We start from the raw sequence: 21,041 nt of genomic DNA on the forward strand, positions 1-21,041 counted from the left end.
TGCAAGTCTTTTGGCTCTGGCATCACGAGTAAGCCATCTGGCTCTGGCATTGCAAGTTTTGTGGCTGTGGCACCAACAGTAAGCCTGTGGCTCTGGCACCACAAGTAAGTATTTTGGCTATGGCATCACGAGCAAGCCATCTGGCTCTGGCACCAACATTAAGCCTGTGGCTCTGGCACCACAAGTAAGCCATCTGGCTCTGACATTGTAAGTGTTTTGACTCTGACATTGTAAGTGGTTTGGCTCTGACATCACGTGTAAGATTTTCAAGCAATTCACAAGAATACACTTCTGCAGATTCAAGGGGTGGCTCCCTAAAATAATTCAAAACCTAAGCAAAGGCATTCTTGAAAACAATTGCTTCTGGGCATTTCGCTATCTTTACGCCATCAGCCATGACTGATCGAAGAGGTACCAAAACAATGACATTAAGTAAGCCATCATGGTGACCGAGTGGTCACGATTTCACCACTGAAGGTTCTGGATCAGAATCCTGACCTGAGCATAGATGTTTATTTATAAGTGTGCCTTCATGATTTTCATCTGATCACCATTCATCCTCAGCATCAGCCAAGAGTAGCAGAAAGAAATTCTCCAAATAAGAACAATGCACATAAAATATGTGCGGCATATATTTCAAAAGCAATAAAAAAGAATAGTAGAAACGCTAGTTCTCTTTGGTCATTCATATTGCTACCTTTGAAAGAACCTTGAAGCCGTAAGATGCGCGCTAATTGTCCCGGAGGAGAGTACAGCTATATCCCACGGAGGGCCTCCTGTATTAGTATCGACCTCCGCCAAACCAGTTCCAATGTGCACATGCAATGGTTTCTCAAGAGAGCGGAAAGGAGAGAAAGTGGCAAGACGAAAGAGAAAGAGGGAATGACATACCATTCGCACCCTCTCCCCCTCAGCGCCTGCATTTGTGAAACTTCTCGATGGTAACGACCCAAGCAATGACAAACATGTGGCGCAATTTCTACTGGAAATTCGAACGTTTCAAAACAAAGGGTTGCGACCGTTGCTTTTCTCCGTTGCATTCGCGTGTGCGCGCGCGCGCGCGCGCGCGCGTGTGTGTGTGTGTGTGTGCGTGCGTGCGTGCCGTCCATCACGTGTTTAGGTTGCCTTTGCATGATTTTTTCCTCAGGTCTTCCATATTTTGGGGATGTATATTGTATGATCGGACTACCTGAGATGTGATATTTTTTTTTATTCTTTTTTTATTTTTTTTACGAAAAGGAAATCTTCAAGGTTAGAAGAAAGCGCTGTTTGAAGACTGGAGCACAAAGTGCGCGTATATTATTCTCTGCACTATCCTTCACTAGGGGTCAGAGCTTGCTGAAAAGATATTTTTTAATCATATTTCTGGTTTTGATTTTTACTTAGCATCGTTTTTCTGCCACTTTTCGCTAATCGTGACGATGAGGATGAGTGGTGATATGATGAAATTGATGGACACTCACAAAGAACACCCATGTCCAGGCCGGGATTCGAACCCGGGACCCCTGGCGTCGTAGCGCGCTGTGATAACCACTCCGCCACGGAGGTTGACTTTAGGTAAAAAGGTAAAGTGCTCCCCTGTGCTTAGCACCACGCCATGAAGGCGTATAGGGGGTGTGGGGGTAACGCCCCACACTTTCTTGATCCGGTCGTGAGTGGGGGTGATGTGATCAGCATCACGCCCCTGACCGCCTTTACCCCCCAGGGTTTCCCCCAGGTACCCATGTTATTCGACGCTGGGTGGGCGCCGGGGCCGCTTCCATCGTTAGAAAATTTCCCGGATTTGAACCGGCCGGGGATCGAACCCGGGACCTTTAGCATGGTAGTCAGACGCGTTACCGACTGAGCCACCGCGGCCATCTTCGATTGAAAGAATCATGCCGATATTCAACATTTTCATCCGTTTAGGAATTTCTAAGAGCTTTCACGAGAATCTTTGTGTGGTGTGTTCCTTGGACTTTTGTAAAGGAATTTCTGGCTCTAGTGTATCAGGCAAGATTATTTTGTATCACAACACTTTTCATGCCATCTGCGACAACTTTTTCGTATTACACCAGGAGTGTTTATCTTCGGTAAGAAGAAAAATATGAGAGTCCAACGATAAACGAAATGTTTATCCTTCGTGCTATATACCGACCACACTACACAATTCAATTGAAGAAGTTTTGTGATATCTCAATTTTGGCAGGCCCCTAAGTCCAGTATAGATGCCTAGTACTTGCGAAGGTGTTATGGTATCTATAACTGTCAGTTTACTATATCACGACAACGTGATATACCTCCGCAGGAAATCAGATGTCAACCGTCAGATGGCACTGTTCTTAGTATCAAACATTTCAAAAACTAAACTTAGTCGGTCGTGCGTAAAATTGATTAACGCACACACCGTTCGAAATTGAGTCAACGTTGGATTATGTTGCTTCAGTTTTCAGTTGTTGCACAATAATGAAGGAACAATTGGATAGTCCATGGACAAACTATCACTCTGGTTTTCGTCTGTTCCATAAGTTTACGGCTCATCAAGTTTTACTCCAGAGCCACTCAATTACTGCCAATATTTACATGTAGCATGTTTCTAGAGACTGGTGTACGCAGAGGGCTGAAGGGGCTACAGCTCCCTCCGAAATTTCAAATAAAAGCAGTGAATAACTCGTGGAAAAACCAAATTGGTAAATGCAAAGTCCCCTTAAAATACCCCCGATTGGCATTTTTGAAAGGAAAATTCTAAAAATACGAAATATCTTATTGTGTATGCAACCCCGTAGAAAGCATCTATGGACTATCCGCCATTACAATTCCCAGTGTTTCCAGACAGTACTTTTTAAAGACTGGAACGCAGTGAAGATGAGCGCAGAAACATTTTCATCGTGGACTTCTGTGAATGTCCAGTGTTGGAGGAAGGGAAGGCCTTGCGTGGGGGCAATTGCTATGTTACCGATCAACTTTCCGCAAATGTCTGGACGCCTCCCGAAGCAATAACACCAACCAATAAACGATCTTGTTTAAGGCTGCTCGTTATTTGTGTATCCATGGCAATTTCTCATCTTGATCTACAACTGCGTAACATAAAGCAGGACAGGAGCTCCGAATGAGTAAACTACAACTGAAGTTGCATAACCTGAGTACTTCTTTCCCGGTAATGAGTGGTCAAGTTTGAACCTGTAACAGTCACGTCGTCGGGATACTCTTTACCCCTTCCCACATTCTTTTCCAAACTGCATGACAGGTGTCTTTTCTGGGCACTGAAGTTCGGCGTTTTTTCAATTTCTGCTATCAAGAGATGGATCACGGGAATCACAAATTCCAAAACTGTTACAAACAATTACGCCTAGTTTGTTTTACAACCATGATTTGTTAAACACAACCCTTTTCATATTTTAGGTTCAAGACCAACAACCTAAGACATTGTGCACTGTATTTCACATTCACACCATCACTATTTTTTTTTTTTTTTGAGAAATAAGAATTTGAAAGTGTTATGAGAAATGATAAAGTACTGTGTTAAAGAATGGTAGCCAACCTTATGCTTACTGTTATTTTCTATGAACACGTCTGTTGATATGAACATAGCAAATTTCCATGTGAAAGTCTAGATTCAACTTAGTAACCAGTATTCACTCAGGAATATGTGTGCATTCGTGGTTCATGCTAGATTTTGAACTTGGCTAATATTATTTCAGAGTTTTAGAGTGCTTGTTACAAAAAGGAAGACAAGCCTAAAATCTCTCATTCGAGCCAGGAGTCGTAGGTTCTATTCCTAGGTTGCATTGTGTTTCTTCCTTCATTTATTTCATCCATTCATCCTTCTCTTCGCGATTAACCTTCAGAGGCAGACAAGCGACGTAAAATTTTCAAAAACAAAAATGAATTATTTGTACTACGATCAACAGCTCATTTATAATACTAGTAACTCGAAAAATACTACAAGGTCCGCCCATAAAAAAACAGAACTTTAAAAAAAAACAAGTAATTACCTTCAAATGACTTTATCACCTTCAAATTAATCACCAGAGGAGGCAATACACTTTGACCAGCGTTTGTACAGGTCTTGGAAACACTGTTGATAGTCATTGACAGTAAGTGTTCGCAAAATACGCGTAACATTTAATTTAATGTCCGCGACGTCGTCAAATCTTCGCCCTTTCATAGCCATCTTAAGCTTGGGTAAAAGGAAAAAATCAGCAGGCGATAAGTCCGGAGAATATGGAGGGTGATTGATCACTGTTACTGAATGCTTAGCAAGGTATTGTTGTACAGACAATGCGGTATGAGGCCGAGCATTATCGTGTAACAGAAACCATTGGCCAGAATCACAGAGGTCCTTCCTAACCCGCTTCATCCTGTTTCTGAGTCGACCAAGCACTTCCTTGTAATACCACTGATTGACTGTTTGGTTTTCAGAGACAAATTCATGGTGGATTAGTCCTTGGGAATCAAACAAATGCGATCAGCAGCACCTTTGTCTTCGATTTCGACATCCGTGCTTTTATCTCGACGGGCGATCTTGGTTCATCATCGACACTTTCACGTCCACCTTTGAAACGATTGTACCAGTCATACACCTGGGTTCTTGATAATGCTGCATCACCATACACTGCCCGTATCATCTGTAACGTTTCGGTAAACGATTTATCCAATTTGTAACAAAACTTTATTGTAACGTTGTTCCATCTTGGTGCGCGTATTTTGTACGCCACCTGCATACGACCTGCACCTAACTCACGCTTGCCCCGATACCGACTGCCTGAAACATGCACTGACAGGACGTTTCGATATAGCTCTTTGCGGTGTTGCCAGAATACAGTACCTTTTTATTTGGTTTGGTTCTTTTTTTTTGACAGTTCGGTTTCTTTATGGGCGGACCTTGTATATATGTGTGTGCACATCCACTGGTGCGGACTTCAAGGGCCTCCCCGATGGCGTTGTGGTAATGTCGTAGCCTTGTAATCAAGGGGTCCCGAGTTCGATCCTCGGTGGAAGCTCATAGTGGTTCGGATCCCAGTTCAAACTGTAGGTCCAGTCCCGATTAGCTATGCATAAAGTGGACTTAAAGCAACAACTCAAACTATGGTGCGGACTTTAGGGAGGCGGGAGGCACTTGCTCTCCTGTCGCTCAAAATTGCCCAAGAGAACCACATATTACGAGTTACTGTTGGTTGAGTTGGTGTTTTAAAGTCCACGTAATGTACAGTAAGGCTAACCGGGACTGGACATTGAGTTTCAAGTGGTATCCGAACAACTATGTGTCTCCACCGGGACCCCTTGATTACAAGGAAACGACTTATGTGATATGATTTGTTTTGTTGTTTTAAGTCCATTTTATGCACAGAAAAGGTAATCCGGACTGGACCTACAGTTTAAAGTGTGATCCATATTACATATGCACATAAACATATCCAATATATTGTTTATGGTAATCTTCCCATCTCCAATTATTTCCAGTCTGACTTACAGAGGACGCCCCACTTTCTGTGGCTATGTTTTGGGTGCAACGACACTTTCATGTGATATGTGAACAAGCAATGTTGGCCAGATAGCTCAAATGCGGCGAAACGAGCAGTTGTTGCGATTGTTTAAACACGATGACGTAAGAAAACGAATTCAAAACAATGAAAACGCTCGGAAATGTCTCAATTTGCCCAGTTTTCCTAAACGGCCACCGAAACGCGATTGGCCGAAGCACGCACGCGGTGCAACAGAGCAGGACATTAACATGTCGACGCAGTTGCTTCCCTCGCTGATCTCGTAATTGCTGTGACGTGTGTGTAACTAGCAACAAGGTGGGAGGTTGCGATGCTGGCGGGAAAGACGGACTCGGGCGGGGGAAGCGCCTTTAATTGCTAACCTGCCGACACAGGACACGGAGCGCAGCTAAACTAACAAAGTGGGTAATTGAAACGGACTCGGAGCGGGCAAAAAATCCTCGGTTCGGGAGGGCAACGAGGTGGGCGAAAAAACGGCTTTTCTCTGGCCTTGAGGTTTGTGGTCCGCATGCGATGTTCGGATGATCAACGAGAGGCCGCGGGAAGAAACCGTTGCAGCTGCTTCGACGGAAAACAATACGTGAGAAAGTCTCGTTGTCATATGAAATGGGGCCTCCTCGATGGCGCAGTGGTAGCGTCGTCGCCTTGCAATCAAGGGGTCCAGAATTCGATACCCGATGGAGGCACATAGTGGTTCGGATTCCAGTTTAAACTGTCTCGATTAGGCTTACTGTGCATAAACTGGACTTGAAACACCAAATCAACAAATCATATATGGTACTTATTCAAAATCTCGGATATTTGTGGAGATGATGTGGTAAGGACCAGTCTCCGGCTACCTTTACCAAAGTATAGTGGGAGCCTAATTTTTGCTCAAAACAAAATGAAGTTAGGTAACGTGACTCTTAAAATCAGATAAAAATTAACCCAATTTTATAACCAGTAGAATAAATCTGCACTACTAAAATTAAAAGTAGAGAGTGCGGAGTGGTTAGCACATCGAGCTACGACGGCAGGGGTCCCGGGATCGAATCCCGGCCTGGACATGGGTGTTTGTAATTGCCCATTCATCAATTTCATTCAATCATCACTCACCCTCATCTTCGCGATTAGCCAAAGTGACACAAAAGCGAAGTAAAATAAACTAAATAAATCAATCAAAAGTAGAGAAAAAACGCAAATACCACATTTTATGTAAAAATATGTTCTCTAATGGAAATATGGAATATACCTCAAAATAAGTAAATACATGAGACATGAAATTTTTGTATAAACTCCGTGCCATCCTGAGGGACAGAGCCTGCCAAGCGGCTTTTTCATTGAGTAACGTGTTGTCAACGGAGTCCGTCACTTCTTTTCAAGTAGCTCCCTAACTCTCCTCACGGTATGGGTCAACACCGACATTTTTTTAGCTCCTACCGGGGATCGAACCGGAGAACGATAGCACAAAAGACAATAGCGCTAATCATTGTTACGCTAGATTTGCCCACATGTATATCGTTCCTACCATTACAATTCGACAATTCTGATTCTTGCTTTAACTACATACAAAGGGAAATAAATATTACAGTCCTTGTTACTACACTTTTCCATGCTTGATCGAGTTTGTTTTTAAGGCTACTTGATGTACATAAAGGCTAATCGGGACTGGACCTACAGTTTTCAGTTGGATCCGAACCACTATGTCCCTCCAGCAGGTATCGAACTTGGAACCCCTTGATTACAAGACGACGACGCTACCACCAAGCCATCGGGGAGGCCCTGTTTTATATGCATGTACACCAAGAAGTAATGTGTGACCGTCACGATAGATTAAGAAATGAACACGTGAGTCTATATGTAACCCTAGTGCGAAGTATAAATGTTACCTTTTAATTTAAACACAATTTTACAGTGCTAGAAACACCTCTACTGTACAGGCTGAGTATGAGATTTAACCCAAGCTTAACTATGCCGTACAAGAATCTTAGATACCTGCGGGATTTCATAGAGGCCCACACATTATTTAATTACTAAAATTCAAGAAACCATTTTGTTACGGAATCGTTGCTTCCTTTGTTGCTTGTGTGCAGTTAAATAATAATTACAAAAAAATCACCATTAACAGAAGACAAGAACCATTTAATTCACTGTCACTTGCATGAGCGCCATGTCGGAACGTATAGGCTATCACAATGGGGGCCTGATTTTTGCAAACATTGGGAGCACACTAGGGAACAGTGTACTTTATTGTCAATTGTTTATAAAAATGCTAGGAATTGAAAAATCGAAAAACAACCCCTCGGTCAAACTAGAGTTAATAATTATACATATATTATATTATTATAATGTATAATATAATATATAAATGGTGGTTCATTTGCGATTGAACACACATCCACCCTGTCCTCATTGCCAGAATCCAGCTCCTTTGCCCGAGGTTCGATCCTTTGCTTCCGTCGACGGCTGAGGCCTTCCGACCAGAAAAAAGAAACAAAAAAACCCACAGGAATCGTCGAAAGTCTTCGGCGGGAAAAAAACAAACAAGAGGCACGGAATAATAAAAAGAGCCGCCAGCGCCATTAACTTCCACCATAGAAAATCCGGCGTTTCCCTCCTTTTCATCTCAATTTTTCCTTAACAAGACGTTATGGATTTTACAACCTGCGAAGCAGCCGAGGGAGCGGCCCCGAGATAGGGTTGGAAGCAGTGTTGCCACTTCTCGCATTCCTCACAAATTGTAGGAACTACAATCGTCGCCGGATAATTACGGCGGTTTGCAAAGGAATTTATTTGAAGAAAGAAACATGAAACCGTCCCGAGTCTTTACCGAGATCTCCGGGAAGCTCCGATGGCCGTGTCTGCGAGTTTCCGAGCGAATTATCGTTACCATTATCAAGCGTTACCCGACCCAGCTAAGTGAAAGACTACAGTAGGTTCCCAGTTACACATGGATGAGGACATAAAATATAAAATTGCCGAAAAGAAAAAGGTATCAATCATTAATAAAGGGTAAATTCATTGAAAAATCATCGTGGAACAGGCAGACATATAGTTACAAACAAAAGCAAAAGATAAGAAAAGAATAAAGTACATACTTTGCAAACAACATAAAGATAGTTGCTGCAGAAGTGAAAGTGGGAAAATAGAAGTTGAAGGTAAACAGAGAGAAAAAATTATATTTAATAACACCATTAGACACTTTCTGAGAGTCCCTTCATCTAATTCATTATACCATCACTCATCATCATCATCTTTGCAACTGGCCGAAAGTGGCAGAAAGCGACGGGAAATAACAAAACTAAAACCAAACCAATCCATCCCTGGTGTAGGCACAACGCACGGTGCTTCGGATCTCACTTTAACTGTATGTCCGGTCCCGATTAGCATATCTTAGCCTTCTTAAACCCGAAGGTTTATGGCTGCAGCAACCCAAGCCTTCCACCTGTCTCTACACTGGGCAAGATCAATCCAATCTTTTCCATCCCTTGCGATTTCCTTTAGGTCCATCTCAACATTATCCCTCCATCTTCGTCTTGACCTTCCTACAGGTCTTTTACCATCAGGTTTTCAAACAAGAATCCTGTAAACTCTTCTTTCCTCTCCCATTCGTGCCACATGGCCTGCCCACCTCAATGAAGCCTCCTTGTAAAAAATTTCTGGCCATGTTAAGATCTACGTAAACAATATGCAAACGCTCGTGTTCCGATTTCGAAGGAACAGAACGCGGTTCAGCTGTAGATTCGAAAGGAATGCCGGGTAAAGTGATGAATAAGCGGAGTTTATAGATAGAGGAAGATGCCACCGATCGCGGGTGAATCATCCTCCCAGCGCCACCTGCATCCAACTCGAGTTCCGCTAACACCAGACGTCCCGGCTCCTGAGATAAGGTCACACCACGTCCACACCTGGCCTCGTGTGAAAAATTCCTCCAGCGACCAGGAGAGCGGGAAGAATAGGCACTGCTTCAGCACGGAAGCTGCTCCCCCTCTCTCCCGGACCGTAAACATCCGGATTCCACCTCCCCCTTTCCCTCATCTCCATCTCGCGAGCATAAAGGAGAAATCAAGATAGGTCACTGCAGTCGGTTAGCAAATTACATCATCAGATTCCTATCCGGGTCGCTTTTCTCGAGGCCACTGCAATTCAGATCTTTCAAGGGTTTATCCAGAATTTTTCATGTAGGGGGGTGTTGTAAGGGCATATTTAGAGCCAATTGGGCCTTGTTAAAAAGTTTAGGGGGTGTTGGGATGTGTGGAGAAATCACATATTCAGGCGAATTCTTTCAAATTTTCTTCACGGCAGAGACAGGTGAAGACTGTTTTTCTACTCAAAATTCAACACGGAAAGAATAATTTTCTGAGATATTTTTAATAAAATTTGCAAAAAGATGATGGTTGGTTGGTGATTCTAGTTTACAAACTCGTAGCCTCTAGATCATAGTTTCTCAACCTATGGGGGCGCGACCCACTGCTAGGTCCCGAGGTGGGTTGCGAATTAGGGCTCGAAAATGTATTACTGTATAGAAATTTTCAGCGAAAAATGCAGGATCGACCAGGACTCGAACCCGGGTCTCTGGCATACCGTGCCATTGCTCTACCACTGAGCTACCGAGCCGGCCTGGCCTCGCACGATTTTTCGCTATCGCTGTTTCACCTGCGTGGAATCGTCTCTGCCAGTGCTACCGCAAAGGGATCTGTTGCCTTTGGAACACAGTAGACTTCGACGTTGCCTGGTTTCTCCCAGCGTAGAGATGTTAATTAGATTAGGCACACACAGGAGATGTACTACGTAGATGCATGTACTATGTTAATGATGCATTTTTCGCTGAAAATTTCTACGTAATACATCTCCTGTGTGTGCCTAATCTTCAATGTATTACTGTGTCTTAAAAACTTATTACATTTTAATTTTTAAATTGCTAAGTCTTTCAAATTACATATTTACTTTTCTGGAGTGAAGTATGTGTAATTTGTTTAAGCAATCGTAAAAGAGGGCTTCTTACAGTACTCGATGTTAGCAAAAGTATGATTAAAAGTATGATTATCAACTAGGTGCACACCCCTACAAGTAATTTTGCCTGCGGCCATGCTTATAGGTCCCATGAAGTGTAATGTCCTTCAAGGTGGGCTCCGCACTGAAAAAGATTGAGAACCACTGCTCTAGATATTAGCGTAATCGGATATTTTGTTGCTACATATTTGTATTTCTGTCCCCCTTTCTGGCAGACGGAGAAGAATGGTGGTTAGTTGAAATTGATGAACGGATTCTCACACCCTCGAACCCGGAATCTTCGATGGCGAGGATGTTGAATGGACCACTGAACACGGTCATGGAGGCGGCCTTATATTTTAAAACTTGTGCCACACTGAATTGACAATGACTGTCACAAAGCCAAATTCGTTACAGATTTTCCTGCTCTCTTTTCCGGAAACGGTTCTCGTTTTTTTTACAAGTGAGTATTTCACTAAGGCAATAGCGTCACTCGTCAAGAAACCACTTTGAGAAACACTAATTTTATTTGGAAAGAAATGGAAAAGTAAAGGATATCGTGGAGAGAAGGTATCGATGGGACGAAAACTTATCGGAAAAGAATCGTGACATGTTTCATTGTCTTTGTCCAATCACATTTTCACAGTTTATGCTCATCGTCGCAATTAAACCAAGAGATACGAAAGCAATGTAAAAGAACGTAAATACAGATAAATTAGTAAGGGAGATTTTTATCGTATTGTACTTCTGTTGTTTCCTGTTGCCTGTTTTCTGTCACGTTTGGCTAAACAATATATTCCGAATTCTTATTATATTTTAGTAAATATGTGTTTTTCTGTTCTAAATTTTACTTGTTTTAATCAATTTAAAATAACGATCATGATGAAATTATAACGAACGCTATGGACAATGTGTTGAATAATATATATATATATATATATATATATATATATATTTCCTAATTGCGTCAGTGGATATTGTCTGTTTCTAGATGTGAATGGAGATGTTGCGATAGCCATAAAATATCAGGTACTATTCATTTTGAATGCAGCGGATAATGGAGACATCTGGACGAATGAGATAGTTGCTGGAAAATGTTATGATTAGGAGAAACATCAATGGTTTTTATTGATTGATTTGATGATTTAAGTCCACTTTATGCACAGTAAGGCCAATCGGGACTGGACCTACAGTTTAAAGTGGGATCCGAACCACTATGTGCCTCCACCGGGTATCGAACCCGGGACACCTTGATTACAAGGCGAAGACGCTACCACTGCGCCATCAGGGAGGCCTAACATCAATGGGAGATACGTTGGTAGCTTGATTTCTTTTCCAAGGAAAGAAACATTTATCGTTTCGTGCTGCGAGGATACCGTCTAAAGAGTTGTTTGAAAAACCATCAGTTCGATGGCGGCTCTTGAGGGTGTGAAACAATTTTCCTCTCTCTTGGGGACGGAAATGCAGCCCTCTTTGTATACCTGCGAGGAAAACGGAAGTGCACGGAGGCGGAGGGAGGGAGACAAGGAGTGGGAGTAGGGGGATCCTTGGAGGAGCCGCGCTCAAAAGCAAATAGCGGCGGTGACGTATGGAGCGATCGCATCCGGGAGAGACGGGAGTTGCAAGTTGCAACAGAATTCTCGCAACCTCCCGCGCGACCCAGAATGTCCTCCGGAGGGAAATTCCCATCGGCAGAAGAAGAGGGGGGCGCAGACTGTATATCCCGAATCGATTTCAAAGGATAGGAAACTAATAATAATAATAATAACCGTGGCCAACAACCTGCGAGGTCCAGGGCCTACCTACAGACTGCCGGTCTCACCCATGATGACGTGTGGTCAGCACGACGAACCCGCGTCGCTGTTGTAGGTTTCCGTGGCCAGGTTACGTTACTCATTCGTAGCTCCCCGTGTACCTCACGATGGTAGGTGCCCACCGGTCCCATACACTGGCCGAAATCTCAGGATAAAACTTGTTACGCTTTCCCCAGGAGGCCGGAGCTCAAAGCATGACGCCTACCTCACGGCCACGGTGCAGGACTCAAAAGAATTGGAATCAATTCCTACTTTAAGATTTGAGTATAACAGACATTGTCGTAACATGGAAATTTGATTTACCAATATTCCGCATCAGTCGCTTGCTGGGCGTTCATTATCCGTGAGGTTATGCAAGCCATCAGCTTTCAATTCTTGTCCTTATTTTACGCCACTGCTCAGTTTATTAAGCTTGATCGTAACGATGTAAAGTAAAATTAACATCTGCAGTATCTCTCAGACAATACTCTAAATTTGAAGTAGAAATATATTTAGAAATGTCATCTTGAAGCATTTTTGGGTATTAAAGTGAAATTCTTAAATTTCCATCTTCATTAACATTCTTAATTATATTAGTTAAATTCTTAACTACGCGTATCTTAATACAAAAATAGCACTTAGAGAAAAAACAATATTTGTTTAAACGAATTAGAAAGATTTTATTTTATTTTTTGTTATTTTTAGCGTCGCTTTTCTGCCACTTTTAGGATGAGGGATGATTTGATGAAATTAATGAAGGGACACTCGCAAAAAAACACCCATGCCCTAGTCGGGATTCGAATCTGGGGTCCCTGGCGTCGTAGCGACAAACTAAAAGATACGCTTGAGCTTTCTTATAGCCATAGGAAAAACACGGTAGCCTTTCCTAAGTCTGGTAATTTTCAGTAGATTGAATAATAAGTTCAAACAAATCGACAGAATTACTTGGCGAATTCTGTTTTATTTAGTTTTGCGAACCTTCCTTTACTCAAAGTAGAGTGGAAGAGAAAATAAATAGAGAAACGGCTATGGGAGAAATGGGTGTAGTGAAACCGAACGCCTATCTCCGTGTAACAGGATTATCCCCATTTTCTCGCCGAAACATCTTATCCAGGCGAGGAAGTGCGTAGGCCTCCCTGTTAGGATTCTGACGCTTCGAGATCGATCTAAAGTTACTCCGTAGGCAGAAAAGCGTCCGCCGATGGCATTAGGGTTCCAAAAATAACGCACGACACTTCTCGGATCCGTCAAAGGACACTGCCGACACCTACGATCAGCAATTAGAAACTCGAGACCAGCAAGTGGAACTGGAGAGAGAAAGAAGAAGTGGACAAAGCAAATATCATTATTTCTGCTTATCTCTGCAGTCATTCTTCACTAACATCCACACTTGCACTGTCGTTTCCTTTCCCAACAATGAGTATCCATCCACCTGCAAGAAGGCAGCATCATCATCAAATCCTTCGACCTTCCCCCCCTCCCCAACCCCTCTCTCTCTCTCCCACACACACACTTGCGGGGACCCAAAATCTCCCCCGAACCCAGGTGGGCTCGATCGCTCCAATGCGAAACTCCCGCGACGGCCATTCGCATATCCCCGCACCTGTTCCGCAAGCATCGACGGGGTCCGGCACCTGAAGCGGGCGATAAAAGGGGTTAATGAATGTCCTTAGCCACGCACAAGCGTAATCAAATTCCTTCACGCTTTGCTTGCAATGTTTAGGAACGTCCTCGTAGCGTAACATTGTTTTTCTCGACCAAATGCACATACCTACAGCATCATTCATCTCTCCGAGTAGGCCTGGCGATAAAGGTCATCGCCTGTTCTTATTCTTCCGTTATTTTGCTCCTGAGTAGCCTATTCTTTTCGCTCTTATTCCTTCTACTTCTATTCTAGAGCATTCTTCTCGTTCTTTTTCCTTACGTTCTACTGTTGAACACTCGTCAATATTCCTTCTGTTTTTTATTTTGCTGCTGAGTACTGCTTTTCTTCTTATTCTTCCTGTTCCTATTCCGGAACTGACTGGCTACTCCTGTTTCTATTCCGATGCTGAGTACTCTATTCTACTCTTCTAAACGTTCTTACCCTTGTGCCGAGTACTCCTATCTCCTTTTCCTTCCGTTTTTATTCTGGTTCTGAGCACACACTCCCACTTTTTCTACCCGTTCTTATTCGAGGCTGACCACTCTAATTCTATTACTTATTAGGCCTACTGCGTTAGTGCATTTACCCACTTCGAGTATCTTTGTTGCTGATTGCTTCTCCTTGTTTTTACTCCTTTTAATTGTTTATTTAATTGCGTTTAAGTCCACTTTATGCACAGAAAGCCTAATCGGGACTATCTACAGTTTGAAGTGGGATCCAGACAACTATGTACCTCCACTGGGTATCGAACCCGGGACCCTTTGATTACAAGAAGACAACGTTACTACTGCGCCACCGAAGAGACCCCCAATTACTCCTTTTGTTCGTATTCTGGAGCATTTTTTTTATCTCTCTTATGAGTATTCTTCTCGTTTTGATTGCTTCCGTTTTATTCAGGGCTAGGTACTCCTTCCATTCTTATTGCAGTATTGGAAGTAAGGGCTGATCCTTCCAGAAGGCACCTAAAATGTCAAGCCTCCCTTCCACGTAGTAAACCTTGGGCTGCATTTTGCAGACTAGCGAGCTTCTGGCGCCTTAACCCATGCCCAGTATAATCCTCCATGGGACTTGAATTGTGTACTGTCCATGTTAGAGATGGCCCCAACATCCGAATAACGCATATCCGGATTTCCAATTATCCGTTTCGGATGCAACTGATAATCCGGATAGAACAGATTTGATTAAGGATTTGTAGAAATTCCATACAATCCAGTGAAATACATATATAATAGAAAAAATGTGGATAACCCGTAAAACGTATCCGGATAATTCACACACTCGGATATCCAGACACTTCGGATAATCGGAATACCCAGATATCGGATAATCCGAATATTCGGTTATCCGGACAATTCGGATATTAGAAATCCGGATAAAATTTTATCCTGATTTGGCCGTCCCTAGTGAATATGTGTTTGTGGTTGTCCATCTATTTCATCTTATCATCATTCATCCTCATCTTCGCAAAAAAGGCAGAAACGTGAAGTAAAATAAACAAATCATTCACTCGTTCATTCATTATTGGAGTATTGAGTACTCCTTTCCCTTTTCTGGTTTCTCCTCTCCCTCGGGATCCGATTTAAGTCTTGAACTGGCACCAGAGCACCATCGAGGAGGAAATCTCCTCCACAAACGCCCTTGACAGGGGAGGAAGGAGCCCTTGTCTAAGAAGGCCCTTCGCACGTGAAGGGACGACCTGACAGAAGAGCGAGGCAATTAGGATGTTAATGTATGCAAATTGGGCAATGACACGCGGTTGACAACGATCAACAAACATGACTCACTCCCGAAGCACTCGGATCCCGCTCCTTAAGTAGCGCCAGGAGCCACACAGCGAGTTTTCCGCCATTAATCGAGCGTTGAATGCGGTCAGGAACGTCTCGTCGGGAGCACGATCCACGGGCACGGCAGCGTTGTGTGTCAAATAGAATGTGACGTCACATGTGACGCCATGCCTCCACCGTGTTCCACTCGCACAGTCCAGTTTAAAGATACGTGCGCTCAAATTTCCACCACCGCATACATTCACTTCTTTGTGTGTGATGTGAAGTTCGATGATAACATTATTAAGCTTTGTTTCCATGTTTACTAAAACACTAAAAATGCTGACCAATGCAGTCTTTATTACATAATAACACACTATAAACGTAGCGCTGCCACCCTCTAACAGAGTATTCTCCAAAGATTCAAAGTAAAAATCTAAACTAAAAATTTTTAGTTTCAATGCTTGTCTGAAGTACTAATATATGTATAGCCTATATCTTACACGAGTCAAATGAAAACTTTAATAATCCAATAAAATTGTAGGACAGACTGTATACAGATCAAATTTACATGACTCATTAACTGTTATTTACAAAACTACCTCAAGGCTGCAACACTAATGAAGTGAGCTTCACAACACCATGTTTGTCATTTTAAAGATGGCGCCTGCTATACATATTTGCACCAGTGAAGATGAGTGGTTTCTTGCCCTCTGTCAGCCTAAAACTTGCAGAAAATTTCTCGGCAAATGAGAAATCAATATCTCTGTGCATGCTTACCACACCAAGAAGTTAACGAATGGAAGAGAAAATTGGACAATGGCCTCAGTTCGCAGGCAGATGGGTGGAAAAGCCTTCGCAGTGGGTCATAAGTGACTGCACGTGGACACCAATGACTTCTTGAGGTATACATGCACTTACTCAAACTATATATATATATATATATAGTGTGTGGGTGTGTGCGTTTGTGTGTTGTTGTTGATGATGATGAAAACAGTAAGAAATATATACCCCCAACGTCTTACAAGACATACAACAGTAACAGTAACGTTTTGCGGTTGATTGTATTTAGTGGTTCTGAACCCCAGATTAACTTTAATATGTAACTCCATTCCCGATTAACCTATATTACGAAGTCAATTTAATATGTTTTCTCCGCTCCCTCACAAGCAAATATTTTTCTACTGCACAAGTTCAGACAACAGCACGAAGAGTCTTCTTAAACATTCGGGGCCAAAGACACGTGACGTCATAGAATTGAGAATATCGACGTGGTTCTCCCGAAAGAAAGATGCTCTTGAAATGTCCGCCCGCAGAGCTTGGAGCGAGGGAGAAGACCTAGGCCAAGCGTTTCCTTATTCGCTCGCGTGGACTGCGGCTTCCTGACACGCGAGCGGAGTTTCCACAGAAGATGGATATTGACGCGGCGGATGCATTCATTGTGAGCGGAAGCGAGGGTGATTGCAGCCCACACGTCCGCCTCAGGAAGACGTCTTCCTCCGATTGTAACCCTTTGCATACATTATCGAACAATAGAAACGCACAGCACACGCAGTTTCTACGATTTTGCAACGCAACTGAAAGGGAATAGAACTACTTCGGTCGTCCATGCATCAAAAAGAAAAAAAAACTGACTTTCTTGAATTGGCGAAAACTATTTGTTGATGCACGGAAGCCTTTACTAAATTTTGATTAAATTATTTGGTAATCTATAACAAATAAGTCCAATTTTATCAGTATTACTAAATAGAATTGGTGTGAAGAACCATAATTTGCTTGTCGTCATGTAAACAGCAGCTATTTTTTGGTTATTCGAAGCAAACATTTATTTCTGTGTATTCTTATTCATAGACCTGTCGAAAGGCCAAGACGAAGAGGGAGGGATAACGTTGAGATGGGCCTAAAGGAAATCGGTAAGGATGGAAAATATTGGATTGATCTCGCCCAGGATAGGGACAGAGGGAAGGGTTGTGTGCTTCAGCCATAAATCTTCGGGTTTAAGAATGCTAGAGAGTTCGTTAGTATTCTCATTTATATTCCAGCTTCATTAGTCTACTCACATTTGTATCTTAATGGTATTCCTTTTGTTTCTATCCTCAATTTCATTATTCTTCTGTTCCTTGTTTCATCTTTCACTGAATATAACCATGAGTGCAATTGTCTGCCCCAAAGAAAACCCAAATCGTGATATTTACCAAATAAAAGTGTAGAACATCACGTGTCTCGTTTCAACGTTCACTAGGTCTCTGAAACAAAATTCCTTCTGCATAGATAATCCTGTTTAGGCGTTTCCTCTGCCTTCGAGACCTTTAACTGCCCATACCTTACAGCGACCAAACTATCAATACTTAGCTCTGGCGGTGGGACCACCGAATGTAGGACATTTGTTTGACAAATCCACTGGTCTGAAAAGTTTATGTTGCCTATGAAGCACAAGCGGAAGCGGTATTCGAACTGACTTGGCAAAAAAGCAGAAATTCTAGTTACACTCTACACTTATCTTTTGATGTGCTCGGTCACTTCTTCTCAACATATACTACAGCGTTAATTCTTTCTTCTGATATTTTATTCGTGAAACGGCAACATAGGAGATAACAGCAACAGGGAAAGAATCTTTTTATGGACAGGAAAGAATTGTTGACGACGATATAAAGGGGCAGTTTTATTTAGTGAGAAAATTCCTTTCATTTAGTGATTTTTGTTTAGAGGTTTAATTACTTCTGTAATTCAAGCGTTGGCAAAACTTTTTAAAATATAATGTTTAAGTTACGAAAATTCAAACAATTTTGAAAACAATCCACTAAGAAGAATGTCTCAAATGAGAGAGAGACAGCTCTAGACTGTGTTCTAAACTAAAGCAAAGCTAAATTTCGTGACAGACAGTTCGCTCTCCCATTGCATCGAAATTTTGGGTGTCGATAGGGATCGAACTCGAGCCGTTCGTACCAAGGGCGAGAGCGACAACCATTCGCCTACGTTAGAGCCCAAAGTGATTTCTAAACATGCCTGAAATTGTGGCAAAATTTAAGGCTAATTAGAGATCTAGCAGAGTGTTAATCTCGCTGACCTATGAATTTGAGTTGAGTTGTTAAGTCCACTTTATACACAGATAGCATAATCGGGACTGGACCTACAGTTTAAATTTGGATCCGACCCTCTATGGACCTCCACCTGGAACCCTTGATTACAAGGCACCTATGAATTTGACCAATCAAAGACGAATAAGAAGGCGAAGGTACTTACGTAGTCGTTCTTGAACACCTCGGCGTGCATGAGGGCATTCTTGGCCTGGACCACGATCTGCGAGATGAGCTGCTTGTCCTCCAGCTGAGGGAGCTCCATCCCGAAGTCGTCGATGGCGTCTTCGTCGTTGGAGCCCAGGCCGCACGGGTTGATCCAGTTGGGGCGGGAGTTGTGCAGCCGCTCGGAGGCTGGTGCCGACATCGTCACGGGCAACTGGAGGAAGCTGAGCAGATAGACCACGAAGACTTCTTTTAACCCTGCGGGGAAGAGGGGAAGGCGTTAGCTTGTGCACGCAGGACCTCGCCTAGAAGTGGTTGAACAAAATACAAAGGAAAAATAATATATTTTGAATTTCCAGAAAAGGGGAACCTGATCAAACTTTTTATGAAGAACACTCTTGTCCGTGAGGCCGGTGTCTTCAGGTATACTCTATCTCGGGAATCTCTGGAGCAAGCCTGCGCATACCGGTGGAGAAGGCAAGTGGGCGGAGCGAAGAAGTACACGCTGCTGCAAAGGCCGGTAGCTGCAGTCGCGTTTCCTCCTTCACGCAATCCCTTTCCCTCCCACGTGTTCATTGGTCGAGCTCCCCAGAGTCACTAATTACGCAGACACTTGTTTTCAGCCTCCAGCGATTCCCGGGACAAAGTATAGCAGCCTCTGCTTCTCGGAATGCAGAAAAATTGACGTCTCCTCCAAGTTCTGCCACCCAATTAACACTCCTGTACGTCAAGGTTGTATAGAAAACAGGGGTATAAAGAAGAAGTGAAAATAGAGTTTATAGAGGATGGATTGATTTTCTGCCGCTTTTGGCTAATCGTGAACAGGATGAGTGATGGTATGATGAAATCGATGAAAGGACACTCTCAAAGGATACCCCGTGTCCAGGCCGGGATTCGAACCCTGAAACTCTGGCGGAATATGCCTTCATCAATTTCATCATATCATCACTCATCTTCGCGATTAACCAAAAGTGGCAGAAAAGCGAAGTTAAATAAAACATAAAAAACCAAACCAAGTATTCTGAAATGATAATAAATTAAAATGGAATTAAGAAAGTAAAAACGATCGTGCCTGAGGAACTCGCTATGTTCGTTATGATTAAAAAATCTCATCGTTTTTACTGGATGACAACAATGTCGGTTTGAAAAAGACTATCTCCTCTGGAGGTTGTTGGCATCGTGGGCGGCCGCTCTCCTCCGACAATGGACTGGAAGCTGCCAATGCCTCCAACAGAGTCCCCTCGCTGGACACAGGGAAGAAAACGAGAGTGGGGCAACGTTCGACGGCCATTGATGCCTAATCAAGCTCTGACAGATAATTAAATCAAATAAGCGACGACTTTTGCACCCATCCGCATTCCTCCCGGCATTCAGCGCGGATTCGCAAATTATCGGCTTCGTTAACGGCGCGGAAGTGCAATTAATTTGCCAAAAGATCGACGAGAAGGGACGTCGCAAGAATTGCTCCACCGCTGGGAGTCGCTCAAGACTTTTCGCGGAACACCCACTGCTGAATCACGGCGGCCGCGTTGGATATGACATCTGATGCTTGCTGGACATAGACTCTTCGCTCCAGTTGATTTCAGGAAGGGCCGCTCACGAGGAGCTTTTTTTAGAAGCTATTTTTGACAAATTTCACGGATGAAAATGAAGATCCATTGAAGATGTGTGTGTGTTTGTGTGTGTCTACATATACGAGGCCTCGTATAACAGGGCCTCCCTGATAGTGTAGTGTTAAAGTAATCAAGGAGTCTTGGGTTCGATAGCCGTTGGAGACAGATAGTGATTCGGATCCCACCTTAAACTGTAGGTCCAGTCCCGAATAACGTTTCTGTGCGTAGACTTAACACCAAACTTTATATTTCCGAATTATTCGGATATTCAAATTCTCATGATATTCGGGTTTCCGGATTATCCGTTTCATCCGAAACGGATATTGGATAATTTGAAATCCAGATATCCGTTATGCGAATTTTGTGGCCATCCATAATACTGTGATACTCCAATAGGTTTGATTATGCTATTAAAATATATTGTGTAATTATAGTGATATAATTTACGAAAGAAAATAAAGTAATAATCTTAATTTTTGTTTCACATTTATGCACAGATTTTTGCAAGGTAATAATACTCTAAAATTTTAG

The 21,041-nt window shown here is 42.8% G+C and overlaps 1 protein-coding gene across 3 annotated transcripts in view; it reads right to left on the reverse strand.

Annotated features, from left to right (window-relative positions):
- Positions 1 to 21,041, reverse strand: part of LOC145997198 (uncharacterized) — a 304,738-nt gene that overhangs the window by 16,154 nt on the left and 267,543 nt on the right. For all 3 annotated transcript variants that reach the window (XM_083133947.1, XM_083133956.1, XM_083133937.1), the window contains one exon: positions 18,899 to 19,155. In XM_083133947.1, coding sequence (XP_082990073.1) covers positions 18,899 to 19,155 — 257 coding nt within the window. The remainder of the gene's footprint in view (positions 1 to 18,898; positions 19,156 to 21,041) is intronic.

This window comes from Lepisma saccharinum, chromosome 1 (genome assembly GCF_977018435.1).
Source record: "Lepisma saccharinum chromosome 1, izLepSacc3.1, whole genome shotgun sequence".
NCBI classification, from domain to species: Eukaryota; Metazoa; Arthropoda; class Insecta; order Zygentoma; family Lepismatidae; genus Lepisma; species Lepisma saccharinum.